This window comes from Rhyacophila brunnea, unplaced genomic scaffold, assembly GCF_057557595.1.
Source record: "Rhyacophila brunnea isolate RB1 unplaced genomic scaffold, BYU_Rbru_1.0 scaffold_1, whole genome shotgun sequence".
In the NCBI taxonomy this organism is placed as follows: domain Eukaryota; kingdom Metazoa; phylum Arthropoda; class Insecta; order Trichoptera; family Rhyacophilidae; genus Rhyacophila; species Rhyacophila brunnea.
The window spans coordinates 12,137,217-12,156,627 of record NW_028232751.1 but is presented as its reverse complement, the minus strand read 5'-3'; the positions used below and the strand labels follow the sequence as shown (position 1 = coordinate 12,156,627).

General features: G+C 32.1%; 1 protein-coding gene across 1 annotated transcript; it reads right to left on the bottom strand.

Annotated features, from left to right (window-relative positions):
- Nucleotides 1–263: 263 nt before the first annotated feature.
- Nucleotides 264–18,236, bottom strand: Aplip1 (JNK-interacting protein Aplip1). Its single transcript, XM_085940108.1, has 8 exons — nt 18,151–18,236; nt 16,730–17,001; nt 11,317–11,580; nt 8,730–8,939; nt 7,013–7,130; nt 5,230–5,392; nt 2,392–2,573; nt 264–471 (listed from the first exon to the last, which is right to left on the bottom strand). The coding sequence occupies exons 1-8, from the start codon at nt 18,231–18,233 to the stop codon at nt 399–401; spliced, it is 1,365 nt and encodes a 454-aa protein (XP_085796234.1). The 5' UTR covers nt 18,234–18,236; the 3' UTR covers nt 264–398.
- Nucleotides 18,237–19,411: the final 1,175 nt, after the last annotated feature.

Sequence of the window (19,411 nt, the reverse complement as noted above, 5' to 3'; positions counted from 1 at the left end):
TTTTTTACATCGTTATACTTAATAAATCATTAATATTGCCCAATTTATGCATTCATTTTACATCGCATACTTATAATAACAATATATTATTAATAAGTGAAATAACTCTTTATTATCGTAATGAGGCAGAATTTGAATTTACAAAAGATCATCTGCATAGCTTCGTAAATATGAATTATACATAATGTATATTTATTTGTATACGTTTAATACAAACTTCTCTCCATTGAGTCCTTTTAATACGTAATAACATTATCTTAATATTCACAGAATATTACAACTGGATGTGAGTGAACAGAATAATTAATGTTTGAGTGGATTTTTGCCAAGAAATATTATTTTATACAATAAAACTAAAAGTAAGAAATACTTCAACGAAATACTGAACCTTTATCACTTTATTCTAGATATATGTCTTCAATGGGGTATGCAGTCTCGATGAATTTCTGATAAAACCTTTGGAAAGCCCTCCTAGAAAAAAAAATATAAACACATTAACGTCCAATAAACATTGTTTTTTATTCAATGAAGAATTTTCCAGATTTGTGAATACAATATGTATTGAAGTGTGTTGCAGACACATATTATATATTAGAAAAACTCTTCAAAATAATTTTAATGCCTGACAAGACTCAAAGCTGTGTCCATCGAAATCCGTCCAATGAGTTTAACTAATTTAGACACCCACCTAATTACGAAGAAAATAACTAATAGGCATGCGACTGAAACGGCTTGTAAAAATTACTGGCGAATTATCTGTGTGTAACGCATAAGAGAAAATGTAAAGTGTAGAAAAGAGCGAGACAACTGACACGCAAATAAAGGAATCGTTTATTTTTGTGGGGATTGTCGATGTGAGGGCCAATGGTGTGGTGACGAGGAGAGATGATAAGTCATTGTCGTGATTATGAAGGGTGTGAGTTTATTTAAATTGCGTAAGTACATATGTAAAATTGTTACAGTAATGCGATTTTATCAACTTATAATTATGTAATAATTAGGCTATTAACTAACTAAGTGAAAACAGATATACAAAGATTATTGTCGCGGTCATTGATCTACAAAGTTAGCTATAACTTGATACCTACATGGAAATGCCTATTAATTCAATTTCTAATATGTAATATCGCCATATAACTCCCCTAGCAGTAATTACAAAGTAATTATGTTCTATTGTAATATGATTACAGATATCTGATAGCTTAAATTAATTACAATTGTTTAGAGGTGGAGAGAGAGGAGTTTTTGTAATATGTAATATCGCCATATTTTAATCGGGTCGTGAAAGAAAACAAATGATATTATAATACTCTCATAATAATTCGACTGATACAGTACAGTACTAACATAATATATTGTGTATATAGAAAGTATTAAATGACAGTACAATTAATTTGTGTCAGATCGACGGAAAGGTATAAAGAAGTATTGTATCTGATAGGAAACACGATTGTATAGTTTTGAAACAAATTCTTGGATGTGGCTCAAAATGTGATTTAATATTGGCATATTGTGTCCCTGCCACCTTGGATTGCGAACTTAGCGTTTTTATTGTCTTGCATACACATCTGGCGTATGGCGATATATCTAGCGAATTTTGATACCACAAACATCTTAAACTGTTCTATAACAAAAGCTAGAATATTATTGAATGAGATTAGCTTGATAACCAATGTGCTGACATTTTGCACTTAAGCTTACTAATAAACTAAATGTAACATCCAATATGATGACTAAATTTCGTATCAGCATTAGTTTTTAGATTTTTTTGTTTTTAATAATTATGTTTTTTTATTTTGAAATGTTAATTTTTCTTATATTTAGAAAATCTCGTATTTTTTCTGCAATCTAGTTTATTTTCTAACCTTATCTGGAATATTTTTGTTGGTAACATTTACCAACGCTGCTGCCACCTGTCAATTTTTCATAGTAGTTTGTAGAACAACTTATTATAAAACATCATTCAATGTTAATAGGAGGCTAAATAATACAACTCTGCCAAAACTGAGAGATTGAATATCGTCAGTCCATTTTTTGAGGAGAACTCGATGCAGAGGAACTACTATCTGAGTGGTCTGCAAATACATATAAATGTGGGTTTTGCATTCATACATAATATGGATTAAATTTATGTACTTTGAATGAGTACGAAGAAATTTAAACTAGTGAACATGTCGTTAAGACTTGTCTCATATATAATCAAAGAGCTATCTATGTAGTTGTAGGTATTATTAATTATTAATCATGCTATTGAGAATGCATTGGCATGAATTTAAATTCTGCCAATATAATTTAGGGTTGGTATCTACAGTTTTGTTTCTGTTATCAAACAAGTTGATTGCAACTAAAAAAATACTTATTTTTGTTCAAATAAAAATGTAAATAAGTTACCCGACTGCCTCCGCCACTGGTCTAGTAGAGTCTTGACCTCTGAAGACGTGACATGCAAACCTCTGGAGCGTTGGGTGTTTTGTTATGAACCCTAAATAGCGATGATCTCTCGGGTGGAAGGCGCAGAAAGATACGTTTTTCAATGAATAGAAATAATCAATACACGGTGTATTATCTCGTCTCTGTAAAAATAAATACAAACTAAATTAGTATTAATTAGCAGTATTCAATTAAAGTTGCGTATTAACTCTTGATTTTTGTAAAATATTTAATAAATATCACGTTACGTCCATCACAAAACTTATATTTAGGAAGCAATGAGAAATTTAATTTTGTAAGATTACATAATTATATTAGTACTTAATATTCATGTTTTTATCAAAAATTTCGTTTATTTTAAACTGGTTGCTTTATTCGTCCACTATAGTCGAACTGTAACGTAACGGTTTACAATATCGTGGGTCCGGGTCTGGCGAAATTAACTGATTTTTTTGCAATGTGTGTTTTGAGTCAGAGTATGGACCTTATAGGTTGAGCAAATGGCTAACAACCATTTCTCATATACATGAAAATCTTTTAATATAAACCTTCACTCAGTGGAGGTCCATATATTATGATCTTCTTAGGATCGGGCATGGTAACTATCGAAATAATAGTTATTCAAGTCAACACGTTATTTAGCTATGAATATTGTTTCGCTAATGATATTAAAATAGTATCATTGTTAGCTTAGTAGTATTATTGAGCGCATCGGCAAGAATTTCGACAGTTGGCACCGCCATTTGGTATACATTTTCCACTCCGTGGAGGTCCATATGATCGTCTTAGGATTAAACATGGATTAAACGTGGTCGGTATTAAAACTATTATAAAGACTACCAAAGACATAATGAAAACAGCTATTGACTAAAAATAAATTTTGTGGAATCTAATCTTTTTAAAATGATACCACAGCGCCGAAGGTCCGTTCAGAGATCACATAAAAATGAAAGATTTTTTCCAGACAGATGGGAAAAAAAAATTCTATAATATACGCGTGGAAACTATGGGTAAATAATTACAAGATAAAAAGAACTTTTTATGTACCACGTTTTTAAATTTTCTCTTGAATCATATAAACTTGACAATTCTATGTATTAATAAATACTTTTTTTGTACTTGATAGAAATACTGAATAAATAAAATATAGAATACTGAAATATCATTTTGACATTTCATATTGATTTCCATAGTTAACGCACGTATATATTAATAATTTAGTTGCTAGGACTGGACACACAAGATAAAAAGTGTACTGGACAAACAAGAATACGAGCTAATAAAAACGTGGTAAAATAGTATTCCACATCAGAAAGCATTGATCGCCGTCCGCCATCCCGACTGACCAATTAAAATTTAGAAGATAGCTGGTACAAAAAAGAGACAATTACTAGTCGTATAGTCGTATCTAAGAGGTAGATAGTCCAAAAGGTATACCTAAAAGCAGCTGAATGAGCAAAATAGTTTAGTATTGTGATAGTTTGTGGCAACGTAACGTACAGGACCGAGAGAAATGTAATCGTCTTCGACAGAGCCTCACCCAACAGTGAATTGATCCAGGCTGATGCTGATGGGTAAAATTCACAATAAATCCTTTAGACGTGTGTTAACTACTGTAATATTTAATTAATTTCAGACATATTATTTAAATGCACGTCGCAACATAGTTTCTATTGGTTTTGCCCCAGTACCTAAGTAGGTACCCAGTGTAGTGTACGGATTAATGGAGAGAAGATAACTGGGTCGATTTAAGACAGATTGTTAATGATACCCGAACCTATATTAATAATTTTTATTGTACCATACCAAAAATAAATGATTATCTATCCTTAATTTTGACAATAAAACATTTTAGTGTCTTTAATTTTAAACAATAGCTTGGAACTTGAAAATTTAATAACAAATGCAAAAAGTGTAGCGTCGATTTAAAAAAGTAAAATAAGTAATCGCAAACTCTGCAAGGATTGTTTTTTATATTTCTAAACTAGACATAAATATACGATGGGATCATGATCGCTAGAAGATCTATATTTTGATCACGTATTTTCCCCGACTTATACGCGGTGTAAATGAGAACTCTGTCAATCTTGGTAGTATTGCTCTGTGTATTCCTGTTAACTATCTTAGAAATCGAGAGTGTCAGTTGTTTGTCCTCCCAAGGTGCAAAACTAACCTACCATTGGTGATGCCAATAATTGGGAGGGCATAAATTCTATTCAACCAAATCGCTTCGGATGTTGACTCCATCTACGTGAGGATGAGTAGAGGTAGGTGTTGTTTTATAAATTCTTAAAATACACTCAGCTCATTCGGTGTACTTATATTTATTTTCGTTATAATGTTTGTACCTGTTTACTATTTATACTGATTTTATAATACTGCATATATTTTTTTAAAACTGTTTTAATACAATTTATTTGTTTTTTAAATGTCATGTTGTGAACATCTTAAATTTATAAATTGATAAGTTCACTATAATATGTAAAAAATAAATTAATTTCAATTTGATCGTTAGTCTACTCTGCATGAATCCAAAAGTGACCAAAAGATTTATTATTATATAGGTATTATTCTAAAGAACATGCTCTTAAATATTGATTAGCCGGTATGTCTGGGGTGGGTTGAAATAATTATAATATTGTCAGTGGTTAGTAGTTTGTAGATATATAAGAATAAAAGACGTCTTGTTTCGATCAAACAATATGGTTTTTCTCTGGAATCCTCAATTACATGATAACCATTGTGCCGAAGGGATTACGTGCATATTCTCAATTAATAGCGATATTAGAATATCTTTACCCCAGGTTTCGATCGATCAACCATCCGAAGTCCCTGATCTGAGACCTCCAAAATACAGGCCTGAGAACGAGGCTCACTCCCGGGGTCGCCAACAATTTTTTTCACAGCCTGGCACACTACGCCGGTTCCTTTATGTGCTAACGTTTCCACCGAACCTAAATACCTGTAAAATATATTTATATTTCATTAATCAGAACATTTACTTTATTTATAATATATACTATGATAATTTCCTATTGGATATTATATAAAGCATGTTTGTCTGCTTGATAATTTTCTATAATCGAATTATGGTTATTATTGAAGATATCTTGTCTTATGACATCATGCCATCCCATATTGGAGGTCGGCCACCATCAGGTCGATTTCTACTTTATCATCTGTTACTGCGGAGCTTGATAGAGCTAGTGCTGCCAATCTCAGAGATTCCTCAGCCACAAAATGCTTCATCGTCCTCTTTCGTTTAAAAGGAGGTGTATCCTAAATACGTCGAAAACCGTATGTTCGGTATCTTGGCACTAAGAAAACTGGACGCCATGACAAGTTGGCGCCGCACTGTCGAATAGACGTTTCGTTACGATTTGATACACAAAGTAGACAAAGAATTTTAATATGTTTCTATCAACTACTTTTAATTCATTTTGCTCTTACTATAATGTTTTTAGTTGCAGATTGAGAATTATTATCTTATTATGCCTGGCACTTAATATAGAAATAACAAAAAAAAACACTCTTCTCATTGGAACTTAAACATGTGCTCAATTAAATCTGTATTTACGTGTGCATGTTTAAATTCTCACCAAGTATTAAATAATAATATATAAGTATCAAATATATATTTTTAAAGTACTTATAATTCACGAACGTCTGTTTGTTTTCGAATTTCATTCGATTGCTTAGCGCCCAGTGGTCCCGGCGCCGAATCGTCCTAGACCCAGGTGTCTAACCCTGAACAATCCGTAATCTTTGTAGAAAATATACTTGAGTCATTTTAAAACCATATCTTTTTTAACATAAGAAATAATACTAATAATGATATAAAATATATTTAAATTTTAAATAATAATAGTGGCACCTTAAACCTCTTTGTTATAAATACGATATCATCAACATAGGTTTTTGTTTTACTTTTACCAGTATTGATTGTGAATACAGTCGAACTTGGTTATTACGAGGAAGATGGGACCAACTGAATTTGCTCGTTAGAAGCATTACTAGTTATATCGTTATATAACATTTTTCGCGCCACGCTTTATTTAAGCATAGAACATAAAAAATCTGAAAACCACCGTAAAATCCCCGAAACAAGCATGGCATTCATAAACTACAAAATAAATTGTTTATTGTAATGAAGTGCTGAGCCGCCGGCGCTGGTAGGTACCCACTGACTTCACAAAGCTTGGAATTTTTACATGCAATTTCAACCATATGCGTGGATAATTATTTTCTTATGTTGTCGGCGAAAACACCAATTAGATAACTTTACTAGTATCATAAATGTAATCCGATCGCGGCGGCATTCTGCCCGGTCCGATTTTATTGCTTAGGGTCGAAAATGTTATTTTTAAATGATCGACACATTAACAGTTTTGCTCGGTATACCCGGGAAGTAGCTCGTTATAATAGTGAATAAATGTATGGAAAAAAATCATAAACTAAAATGTCGATTAATGTTTCCTCATTACATCTGAGATCTTGCTATTTCCGTGATCGTAATAACCAAGTTCGACTGTATATTTTGTATTTTAAAACCAGTTAAAGTGTAACAATAAAGATTGTTTACCCTAATAAATAACGTTCCCTCTTGACTTGAACATTTGTTGGGTCAAAATCATTATAATCCATATCTACCGCGTACGCCGACGGGAAGATACCTTGTCGGCCAGTCCTAAGATTTACCCCTAGGGAAAAAAATACTTCGAATTAAAATTCATCATTTTAAAAAACATCAGAAACAAACCCATTAGAAAAAAATCTAGTTGTCCCAAGTAAAATTTGAATTCACACCTTTCACAATCCGGGTGAGTACTTGTATTCATTAAGCTACGTGTATATGACTAATGCGAAATAATTTTAACACATTCTCCAAGGTGTTTTCAAATTCTGTCAATGGAAGGACAACCAACTTTGTGATTGGTCAAGGGATCAAGTTGGCGTCAACTGTTAACTTTCATGTTACGTATTTTTTTTTATTCAAATGCAAGATTTATAAATATTAGATTCTTATGAATGAACATTTATCATTTTGAAAAAAGATTTTTAAATCTTATGTATTTAGTATTGAATAAAAAATAATAATTTAGTATTCAAATTTAATTATTCATGTTTCCTGTATATGTATAATAACTGATGGAAACTAAAATGCCTAGTTTACTATACATCATCGTCACAGCCATTCTTGATCCACTGCTTAATTGAAGACTTCTCCTCGGTGAGTATATTCTTCTCTTTCATTTGTATTTGCAACGTATTTTCGCCTTCTACTTGATTATTTTATAGATCCAACGGACTCTTAGTTGTCGTTTAAGCCTATATCTACGACAGCGAAATAAAATACTAAAAATTGCTTTCATCAAGTATATGTCCCTACACCCACAGGATGTTGCGATAAAGAAAAAATCAATCTGATCAGAAAAAGGTTGGTAATGATACAACTATGAAAAAATAAACAAATGGTGCAACTACATTTCTCAAGCAAGCATATTTGTATTGTTATTTTGAATGTTTATGTCAATATCGTAACATGATTACAAATTTATTTTATGGTTGGTATCATTCGTTGACGCGTTCACAATATTGTGTTTTATTTTAAGTTCTGACGCACACAGGGAACTCAGAAATAATGGGAACTGAAATACCCAACGGGTAATACGATAGCAGGTAACCGTCTCGAGTAAGGAAGAATCCGGGTTAAACTTACACAAGTGTCAAGAATACGTTGTACGTCTAATACTGAAAACTGCTCTCGGTTTATGCATTTACGCCCATTTAATGTTGGTGTATTACACACACTATTGCACGTGCATGATGTGTGCTTCATTTTTGTGGGACACTCACACATTCAAAAACCCTGCTTCAACGTGCGGCGTATTGAATATAACCAATTGATATTCTATTTATTATCTGTTCTGTGGACGCACACCATCGTATGTATGTACTTTACATATTTGCCTACTATAAATCCGGCGATGATGAATCTCAATCACCAAGAAAGTTCCAACGTTTTTATAAAATCATGAAATAAAACATGAACAAGAGTGTTATTGCATTTTTCCGTTAACAATTGAAAGAAGCAATCAATTAAAAATCTACTGTTTTCAGTTTATATTTTCATTTTATGAACTGAAATAGAAACTTAAAGTTTACTTTGTTCACTTATAATAGTGTATGATTCAATCTGTAGTCTTAAAAAATGATTTACGTATCGATCACTACATGACTATTAAATATTTGAGGCTAGACATAGAAAAGTTTGGAAACATATGATGATGATTAAATACCTTCACACCAAAGATCCTCTGCTTCCTTTTGTACATATAGGGGATCGCCAATTTCTAACTCTATTTCGCCGTGGTGACGAGGGATGAACTTGTGGAGGCCTCTATGAGTTGCTTCCAACATTTCCAATTGACTAAATGATATTCCTCCTCCAGACGGAGTTGGAAAAGGAACTCCTGTGGTACTGCAGCTTGAAGATGGTGATAATGAGCCTGCAAAAATATATAATGTCATATAATTTAAATAGTATAATCATTTTTATGTAATGATACTGTAGGTATAAACGTGGCAACGGATCAGTTTTTGAGTTTTAGACGGTACATTTGCACAACCTCGTCACGAGTATTCGAGGACGTGAGTAAACACGTCAGCCTTTGGTCACGTGGCTGGGTTATGTTTTGCAGATGCCGCACAAGAATGCAAAACTCAGCTTTTTTTATAGTTCAATCCTGTAACGCATATAATATAGATAGATCATTCCTGTAGGTAAGGGTGGAATCTGTGGGGCTGAAATATTAGAACACTGAGTTTCATATTCCGAACCGATAGTCTAAGGGCATGTGGAACACGGCTTGTAACATATTATGTCACCGAGAATGCGACCATATTATGTATGGGATGATGCTAGACCAGCTAGACAGGTGTACAGTCTGAATATGGAGTGCAAGATGGTGTAGAAGGGCATCCATATTGTGACGTCCGTAGGCAAAGTGTCTTAGAATGCCGCCCCCTTTTCATTTTTAGTTTCAAATGTTATGCAAATTCATTAGGTTAGGTTAGATACTTGGAAACCTGTGGTGCTATGGTGTATGGAGAAACTCTTAAAAAAAATGTGCGATAAAACGCCATTACAATATGTATTGCAATGTGTATTGGTATATTACAATATAATAATAGCTCTGTTATCAGGGTTATTACTTTATGCATCGAATATTTTTTTAACCAAAATACTTTATGACGAAGCAACCGTATAGTTTGCTTCGTCGAAACTCCCACTGCTCTTAAAAGATGTAATATTTGTTTTCGTTATCATCTGGTCCAACTAAAGTGTAATCCTGTTTCATGCATATGTACTTATGTGGTAATCTGAAAACACATTTTCTTAATATTAAATATGTGTCCTCATTTATTCCACACCTCCGTAATTATTTTATCATATTAGTATTACAAGAAATGCTTTAAAACTTCTCGTATTATTTTTTGTATGATGGTATGGCTTTATACATTACAATTTTATTAAAACCTGTTGACATAATAATGTTTGCCTACGTTAATACATCAATGTTGCCTACAAACAAAATGACACCGACGTGGATTTAACCCCTGCCACCGAGATGACTATAAATAGATTTGTATGTCCAGTAAGCAAACATTTGATGGTTTGCAGTTAATTGATATACCGATCTATGTTATGGACCACGTGATTAAGTAATTGAATATTATGTTTAATGCCCGGTCAAAGTGATAAACATACATATTTGTTTAATTCGTCGTCTTGACTTACCATTTATTATGTATTTTGTATAAATCTATTTTTGTCTTATTCTAGTCTATTGAGACTCCGGACATTATGCGGGCAGAGTAATAAATTAATATTAAGGGGGGACATGCTCGTCGTAGGTCAAAATTGAGTTTTTATTGTATTTTCAAACCATGATCCTGGACACTGGATAATCTATTTATATAATTTTGAAGCCTTATTATCCCTCATATTTATTTTAAACATTTGATGACTATATAAAGTATTTTTGTTACATAACATAGTATTCTTTTAAACCTCTCGCTCTAATGTTTTAGAATATAGTCATATTTCGGTTTTCGGGTCGCAAGATTTTTTACATTTATCTATTTTTAAATGCATTTATAAAACCATTAGTATAATTTATGACGAGATATTTTTTTGTAAAATATTCACGATAAAAAATTATATTGATAATCTCTGTGATCCCAAATTTGACAAGAATTATTCATTTTATTATTCAAAATTCGGCAAGATTAACACATTTGAAGATAATTCTAAAGATGCTTATTATAAGCTATGTCTTTGACCATTCAAGTGTGATAAACATCCTACGAATAATGATTGCTTTATAATAATTATTGACCTAAGAATAAGGTAGTGTTTTTTTGAAATATGCCATTTCTTTTGGCATTCCCCAGTCGTTAAGCTACAACATACGGCCGTAGCCATAAATTCACAAACTATAATTAAAGTAGGGAGTAAAATTATGTTAACGCGCGTGTTTGAACATGTACCTAACGTCTACATCTACAACGTTTAAGGAGTGTCCAGGATCATGGTGTGAAAATACAATAAAAACTCAATTTTGACCTACGACGAGCATGTGGGCCGTTAAACAGTTGGTCAATAACATATTATTATTATTATTGACTCTACAATCTGGCATGGATCTTGACCGCCTCAATAAGAGTGTTAGGCTCTTGCTCAATCTATTGGGTTATTGGGTTAGAACACATTGCAACAATAACGTAACATGTAAATTTTTCCAGGACCGAGATCACTCGATCATCGCGGGTCCATGACATGTATAATATTTTTTTATCAAACTATAGCGATGGATTACATACCGGTATGCATAATCTGCATAGGAGTTGGCGATAAGCTCTTCGGCCCTGTATCTGTCGGCGAGTGAGCCGTGCTGTGTCCACTGTCGACATCGCCCAGGCTGTGTAACCGTTCCGAATCTGGACTCGAATCCTCATCCAGAAGGTAGCCACACTTGAGCACCAGTAGCGGCCTTCCTTGACATCCCGGACGAACTAGAGGTCCGGCGAGGGCGCCAAGTTCCTCCGCCAGCGACGCAGGCTGGCCGCAGAGAGTCATCACGGATGCTGATTCACAACCAAACACTTATTAATTTAAAAACACCACATACGAATCTGTTACAATTGTATTTAAACATTTTACTACACTTGTATTTCCCCGCTGTATGCTACAATATGGAGAAAAGTGTTACCTTTATATGACATCGTCGAATGTTGACTATTGTTTATATCGATGGACTGCATTCGCCTTTATGTCGACTTATATGTTCTTGATTTTTTTTTTATATCCATTTTCATATTTCCCTCTTGTTAGTTGGTTCCATCTTAAAATAATACGCATACTGTTTTGATATACAGCCGGTAATTGCTAATTAAAATCGCAGTTATATCTGTTGGTTTTAAATAATAAATAAGTAAATAAAAACATAATAACCATTTAATGTGTCACCACATGTTATGAAAACTCGCCGCAAACTTACATAAATTACTACAATACATTAAAAATATTACGCAGTTTTTCTTATACATTAAAAATAAGCGGTTTTTTTTTTAAATTTTAGATATTATTTATCAGTGCAATAAAGTAGATTATAATAAAACTTACCGACGTATTGAAAACCCGGCTGGTAAAACCAATCGTCACGTATTATAATGTAGTCGGAGTTTTTCACCGGAGTCTTAGTCACTTTCGCGATGTTATTGCGTCGGAAGTGCAATACACAAACACCGCACGTCTGTCGGAGGCATTATATTGTCGACTTTTTAATGATTCGAGGGGGATATTTACGTTTTATAGTTGTCACGCAATGATATGATTGCTGAAAAGGCACCCTTTTGCACTATCGATGTTTACTTGTTGACCGCAGCGCGCTGGCGGGGAAATGTCAAACTGAGGGAAACGTCTACGTCACGGCGACTAATCGATCAAGGTGTGAGTAAATAAGACGCCTTTACTACCACTAATAAACAACTCCAAGAAATTACTATTTATTATTATCGGAATACAATAATATACGTTGATTATACAACACGGCTTTAATTAAATGTATTATTAAACTATTTATTATTTTGTCGCCTTTGCGGTGAAATGTAAAAAAAATGCAGTTTTATTTGACATAACGGATAACGACTAACACAAAAATAGAACTTTAAATTTTAAACTTTTAATTTTCGAATTATATATTTATCATCAAGGCGATGTTTTTAAAATATATTTTTAATGAGATAAATGAGATAAAAACTCGCTCTCGACGATAACATTTTATTATTTTGAGTCATAATATTTCGTAGCAAGAATGCAATAAGTAATAGGAAGTCGTAAAATATGCAAATTTACTCTAAATTTCCTTTTAGTAAATAAAATGACTTTATATTGTAATTGGTATGAGTTTTATGATATTTCATACATATCAGTTTGGTTTTTTCGACAACTACATAGGTACTGTATTTATTTTATTATAAATGTTATTTATTAACAAATTCTTTTAATAAAGTGACATTGATATAATGCTTAATGTTAATCTCTACATTATAATGAGATAATAATCTAGGGAATATAATTAATAAATTAATAGGGCTACTGAAAAAGGTTTTTAATATTATTATATAAATTAGGTAGCTACCTACGTACCATTTTTGCTCCTAAGTAGAGTTTATAGGATTCAATAGAGCTTAGATTATATTAACATATTTTTTACGCGAAATGGTAGTTGACCGTTTGCCTGCCATTGAATACCCATTATTGATCAAACACATATTGAAAAACAACGTGTTAAACACAAGATTACACGGATTCAGAGATGGGTAATCTACCAATCACTTTAACGTTGGGTTTATTTTATTATTGTTTTATAAATTCTTGAAGAATAATTTTAACTCATTTAAGTCACTGTTCTCACTCTACATTATATTTTTTAATGTATATGTACAAAACGTATTGTCAATGACAATATTAACGAAATTAAATCATAGAGGTTATTACACTCTTATAATACTAAATAAATTCACTAAACATTTATATTATATTTCACAAATAACATTTAGCTAGCTTTATGCAGAACTAATCCAAGTAAAATTTTAACAAAAAAATAAGTATAGTACCTACTTAGTAGGAAACTGAACGAATAAGTCTCAACGCAGTGCAGTAACATTATATATTATGCAATAGAAAACTACTTTAATAACTATCCTAAATGTATATTTGTCACTTAGTTAGACTGCCTTTTTAAGCATTAAAATTAATATTTCTTATAAAGCCTATGGAACAAAATGATGTTAATGAAAACACCTAATTAAAACTGTAAAAATAGTTAAATAAAAAGGAAACTTTTGAAACATTTCCTTGAACAATTAGCAATTTAAGTTTTTACATTATACACACAAGGTTTCCGTTAATTTATTTTAATTTATCATTAAAGTATTATGAAATCTTTTCAATTAAGTACATGTTATTATTAAAAATATTCATAAGTAATAAAATTTCGCGCAGTTCAAAATACAAATAATATTTATTTTCAATTTCGCCGAAAGTGAAGTTTTTGACATAGTACAATAGTTTAAGTCTCGGGTACAGATTTATCATTCTAAATAATTGCTAAGTTTCATAACAGACAGTTTTACAAGATAATTGCGGCAATTGCAAATAGATAATGCCGCCCACGCAAGATTAAAATTTCAAATCAATAGTAATATGCTGATGGTTATATAAACATTCTTACATGTTATTTTAACGTATATATTTTTCTCATAACTCATTACATAACTTATCTGTTTTTTATAGTCTTGATAAGAAATAAAAATATTAGGGTGATACGAAAATGATTTCCCGAATGGTGGAATGATGCATCCAAAAGAATCGTCCCGAGGACTTTAGACTTGAAAATGAAGATGGTCGTAGGAAACTTTCTTCAGTTGATAACGACCACTAAATCAAAACCACAAATAACTATCCAACAGTTTTGGACTATTTAAAACTGCTATGAAAGTCAAAAAATCTTGACATAATAGAGCAATTTGAAGGTTAATAGTTGAAAATAAAAAAATGCATTTTTTCCCGGATGAAATAAATGGTGATCGGATCTATAAAGCTCTCCGCGGTTCTTTGAGCACAATGGTAAAGTAATAATTTTGGAAAGTCTTATCGTCAACGTAAGCATCGAGGTTTGACGCAGAAGGGTCGCCTACTCATAGTCTGACCTAAAGAAGGACATTGCGGATATCTTAATACATAAGCAGACGGTGGAATGCAGGTATATTTAGAGATATAATTAAAACATTTAAAAGGACTCACGATCCTCATTGTGACATAGGGAGATAACCAGACTCCAAACCATTGTACTTCTTAATTCTTAACCCGACTAGGTGGTTTTGCTTCCAATCTTGTCAGCTTGTTTTATGGAATCTCCGACTTGCTAATGCAGCAAATTCCAAAGTGCCAATCACCTCATCAGAGAGTTCTCATATGTCGGTTGAAATGGAAGAGCTTATCAAGTCGGTCCAACCCTTACCGAATCGGTCGGTTTTTGCAACTTGGTTTCTACGAGGGAAAATATTTCAATTTTGCAATTTTTAAAAAAGTTTGCGGCGTCTTACGGTTTGCGAGAGGTCTCTTCTCATCGAGCTATAATATATTAAATCAGAAAAGAAATCACGCATTATTTAGTTTAAGATTGCTTCTGGAATGCTCTCAGTACGACATGAAATGGCGCCTAATGTTGGTTACGGTATACGAACGCATAACGGATTGAAAGTAAAGCAATTAAGAAACTAAAACGAAAATGGAAAAAAATTACTCTAAAGCTTTAAATATAACAATATTCACATTTCTGTAAATAAACGGATATAGTGGTGGATTAAATAATTTAAAAAAAAACTCATCATTTTGTATATAATTTACATAATTAATAATCATCAGGATTATTCGCTTACAGAGGCATTGCAAACAACTATACAAATATATTTTTTAACGTGCTTAACGCTCATTAATAATTTAAAAAAAATCAGTATTATAATTATAAAACAATAGCAAACAAGCAAGTTATTAGCAAACAAAATTTTTAATACATGTGAGTTAGTGGTCATTATTTTATAAGGACAGTACAATAATTTATTTTGTCTAATTGATAAATACATCGCGCAATATTAATCAAATTAGATGTATAAATCAAACAATTTAATTTTTCTTCCAAAGTTATCGGTTCTTGTCTATTGAGTGGAAGCCAGCGACAAAAATATTTTGAAAATAGCTGATATGCTTGATTATTAATTAGGTTAGGTTAGATTATCATTCTTATTGATGAATTTTGCCGAAATTGCCCATGAAAATTATCGCTGTTCCCGCCTGGCTTTCAGTAAACATTCTTGTACCGAGTTATCATTATAACATTCTTAAAAACCGTGCATAAAACGCAATCTTAAAATAATTCACGCATGCGCAATATTTGTGCAATTAAATAGTAAACACATAATTTTGCAAATATTTCATAAAAATATATTATAAAACGACAATCAATTTTAATAATTACACTATTTATAATAAACAAATATACGCAGGGAAATACAAGAGAATACACATTTTACTGTTAAACTAAATATATGTATATATTAAATCTATTTTTCAATCATATAATATTATGTGATCTATTTATACAGTAAGCAACCAATCAACATATAAACTTTACTGTTTACTGCAAAACGGATATTAATAAAATAATATAGTTTTCAATATTTTTAACGACAGCAACGAATTGTAAAGAATGCAATCCATGTAGTTAGTTTTAGTCTCATTGGTGATTAAAGCTTTGGGTTTATTGGGCTTTACAATCTTATGTGTATCTTGACTGACTTACGGAGATGTTTCTTAACACCTATGTTATTTTGGTAAAATGACATAAGTCCATTTTGGTCGATGAGCTTTTTAAAAGCATTTTTTTTGCTCTAACGTTGGATAAATAAGTTTATCAATAAATTGCAATCAGTTAAATTTTAATTAATACATCGATATATTAATAATATTAATTTAAAATTGTTTATTTTGAAAAAAAATACTGGAAGGCTACAGAAATGGTTCAGCTTTGAATACTTTTTAGGAATCGTTATTAACTCATTTTTACCAGTATGATGATTGTTTGCTTATTGTATATTTTATAAATACAACTGAGGACAAAATTTGAAAAATAATTAAATGATTCAAAGATTCATACATTGAACGACTCACATTTTTTATTTTTTGGTATCTCGGGCAGCTTTCGCCTTCGTCTCTCCCCGTTGGTCGTCCAGCCGAGGTTAGGCGTTCCCCGTCCTCCACCAACCCTGTTAAGCCTGATGCCGTCATCGTCCTCATCATCCTCCCCGCTGCTGGTTCTAGTGTGCGCGTCTAGGAGATTCGGAGGTCCGTTTTGATTCGACCCCCTAACGTCGCCGCCGCATGAGCTGCCGCTCTTAGAGGACGTCGGGGAATCCTCGTCGAGTCCAACATTTGGCACTAAACTGTCAAACAAAATAAACATAACACTTATTGATTGATGGATCAATTTAGTAAATAAGTAGGTAATCATTGTATTGGTGTCTCATAAAAATTAATCTACCTCAGATTGCTTGTCAAGTGTTGTTATTTACCTTTAAGCCTTAATTTCAAATGATTTACCACATTTTTTGTTACAGAGATTGGTATATTTTAAGTTTTTAAACATTTTATTTTAATATAAGTATTCATTATAATATCATTAAGAAAGTTTTAAACGAATTTGTTCACTTTGACATAAATTTTTAAGACTTTGAATTTAAATCCTTAATAATATGTAAATTTGAAAGTTGTCTACGACAAATTTATTCATTTTATAATAAAAAGTATGGCTTGAATTTCCAGCTTATCAACTCATACCACTAACGTCAAACAGTTTGTCAATTTTTGTATTGACAACAAATTTAACAGAAAGACCATCGTATTTTTTTCGAGTTGGATCAATACACCGTCACTATTTTTCTTTCACACATGTCCGTTTCAATCGGACACCCACTATACATTCTACGAATCTTACGCAACAATCTTCCAAGTATAACGCATTTTCTTAAAAACCACAGAAAGTAAATGTATCTACTTAATATAAAATTGAAACAATCCAAGTTCCAATCTAGTTTTTACCTTTAAACAATCTTATGTCTTTATAAATTTACAGAGGGTCTGAAAATTATCTTCTAAAGCGTCATTGACTAACATGTAAACATCATTGACCTTAAGCGTAAAACTTTACGATAGTTATTTTAAAACAAACTTCACTAGTAATAATTATATAAAAAATATAACATAAGCCTTTTTTGTTAAACGTTAAAAACATGTTAAATGTTTATAACAATATTTTCAGTGATTTATAAGAAATATACTAACATACATAATTAAATCACTATTATTAAATATTTAAAGCAGTTGATAATTGATGTATCGTTTAATTTGTGGTCAAGGAATTGTTTTTATAATTATAAAAAATAATATTAAAATATAATATTTGACGACACTACGATCATATGATACAGATAATTTCGAAGGTAACCAAAAATATGGAAGCGTAATAAAAGACATAGGGGGGCGTATTAATTGATTTTTTCAAGCGCATACGATAAAAAAATGTTTAAACTTACGAGTAAAATGGCGTTGAGGTTTTCGAATTTTGTGGAAGTCGATCAAAAATGTGGCGGAACTCTTCAAACTCGCTGTCCGCCATGTCTGTTTTATTTTGAAGGCATCTTAGTAAGGGCGCTTGCGTTGGCGACTCCAGAAAAACGTATTGATTCCGCCAAGTGTACGCATGCGTACTTTACATTACTCCTTACCGTAGCGCAGCGTTTCTCAAAGCGGGAGGGATGAAATTTAACCTTCGTCTCTATGGTACTGTCTTCCAAATGATGACATGAAATTTGTACGAAAATAGTTATACGAAATTCAATTGACCGAGACAGCCCGTTGTTATTTTAACAATTTTACTTGTGTTTAATTCGTATATACTACTAATGTTAGCTGTTTTCTATGCTGTTGGCAGGTACAAGTGGATCAACACAGGCGTTGTAAATAATATAACCGTTACAAAAGATGTGGACTATTATGATTTTTATTGTATTTTTTGATGTTAATTCCACGAAGCTTTTAGTGTTGTTGAATAAATTAGTAGTCATATTATATAGAGTTGGGTTGAAATTTTCGAGAATTTCCATCCCGAATCTCGATATTTGAAATTTTTAACATTTTGGGAAATCCCGGATCTCGAGAATCTTTTTTCGAGATTCGGGATTTCTTTATTATCAGATATTAATTAAAAAAAAAAAACGATTTTTTTTTAATTGAAATAAATTAATAAAATTTGAGTTCGAGTGTGTCACACAGTGTATGAAAAAGTGGATAGAAACACAAAACGTGCAAAGACTGATCGGTGCATTTAACACAATCAAGCCAACGTCGACTCAAAATGAGCGCAATTTTTCAATATCAGGGAATTTTGTGTCTCAAAAGCATACGCGATTGTTAAGGGCAACCCACATTAAGGTGCATATCACGGTGCCTGTCGCCTGCTGTCACGGGCTGCCGCTACGGGGTGTGTAATGTCGTTGTTCTTGGTGTTTAAAATCTTATCAGACTGATGCTCCCATCCCGTAGCACATTTTAAACCTCCAAACGAACATTGTCAGTTGGAAAAATCTGCCGTAATCACTAAAACAACAATGAGGGCACTTTACGCTGCACTGCATCGGCACCTGCATGATTCAATAAACGACAATTGAACGTTTTTATCGTATTCCACAATATGCGAACACTTTTCGTCTGTCACGTCAAACTGTCAAACTGGCGTTCTTTCTTGTTTTTAGCAGTTGGCACTGTGTATTTTCTATAAGAATTTTGTCTATTATC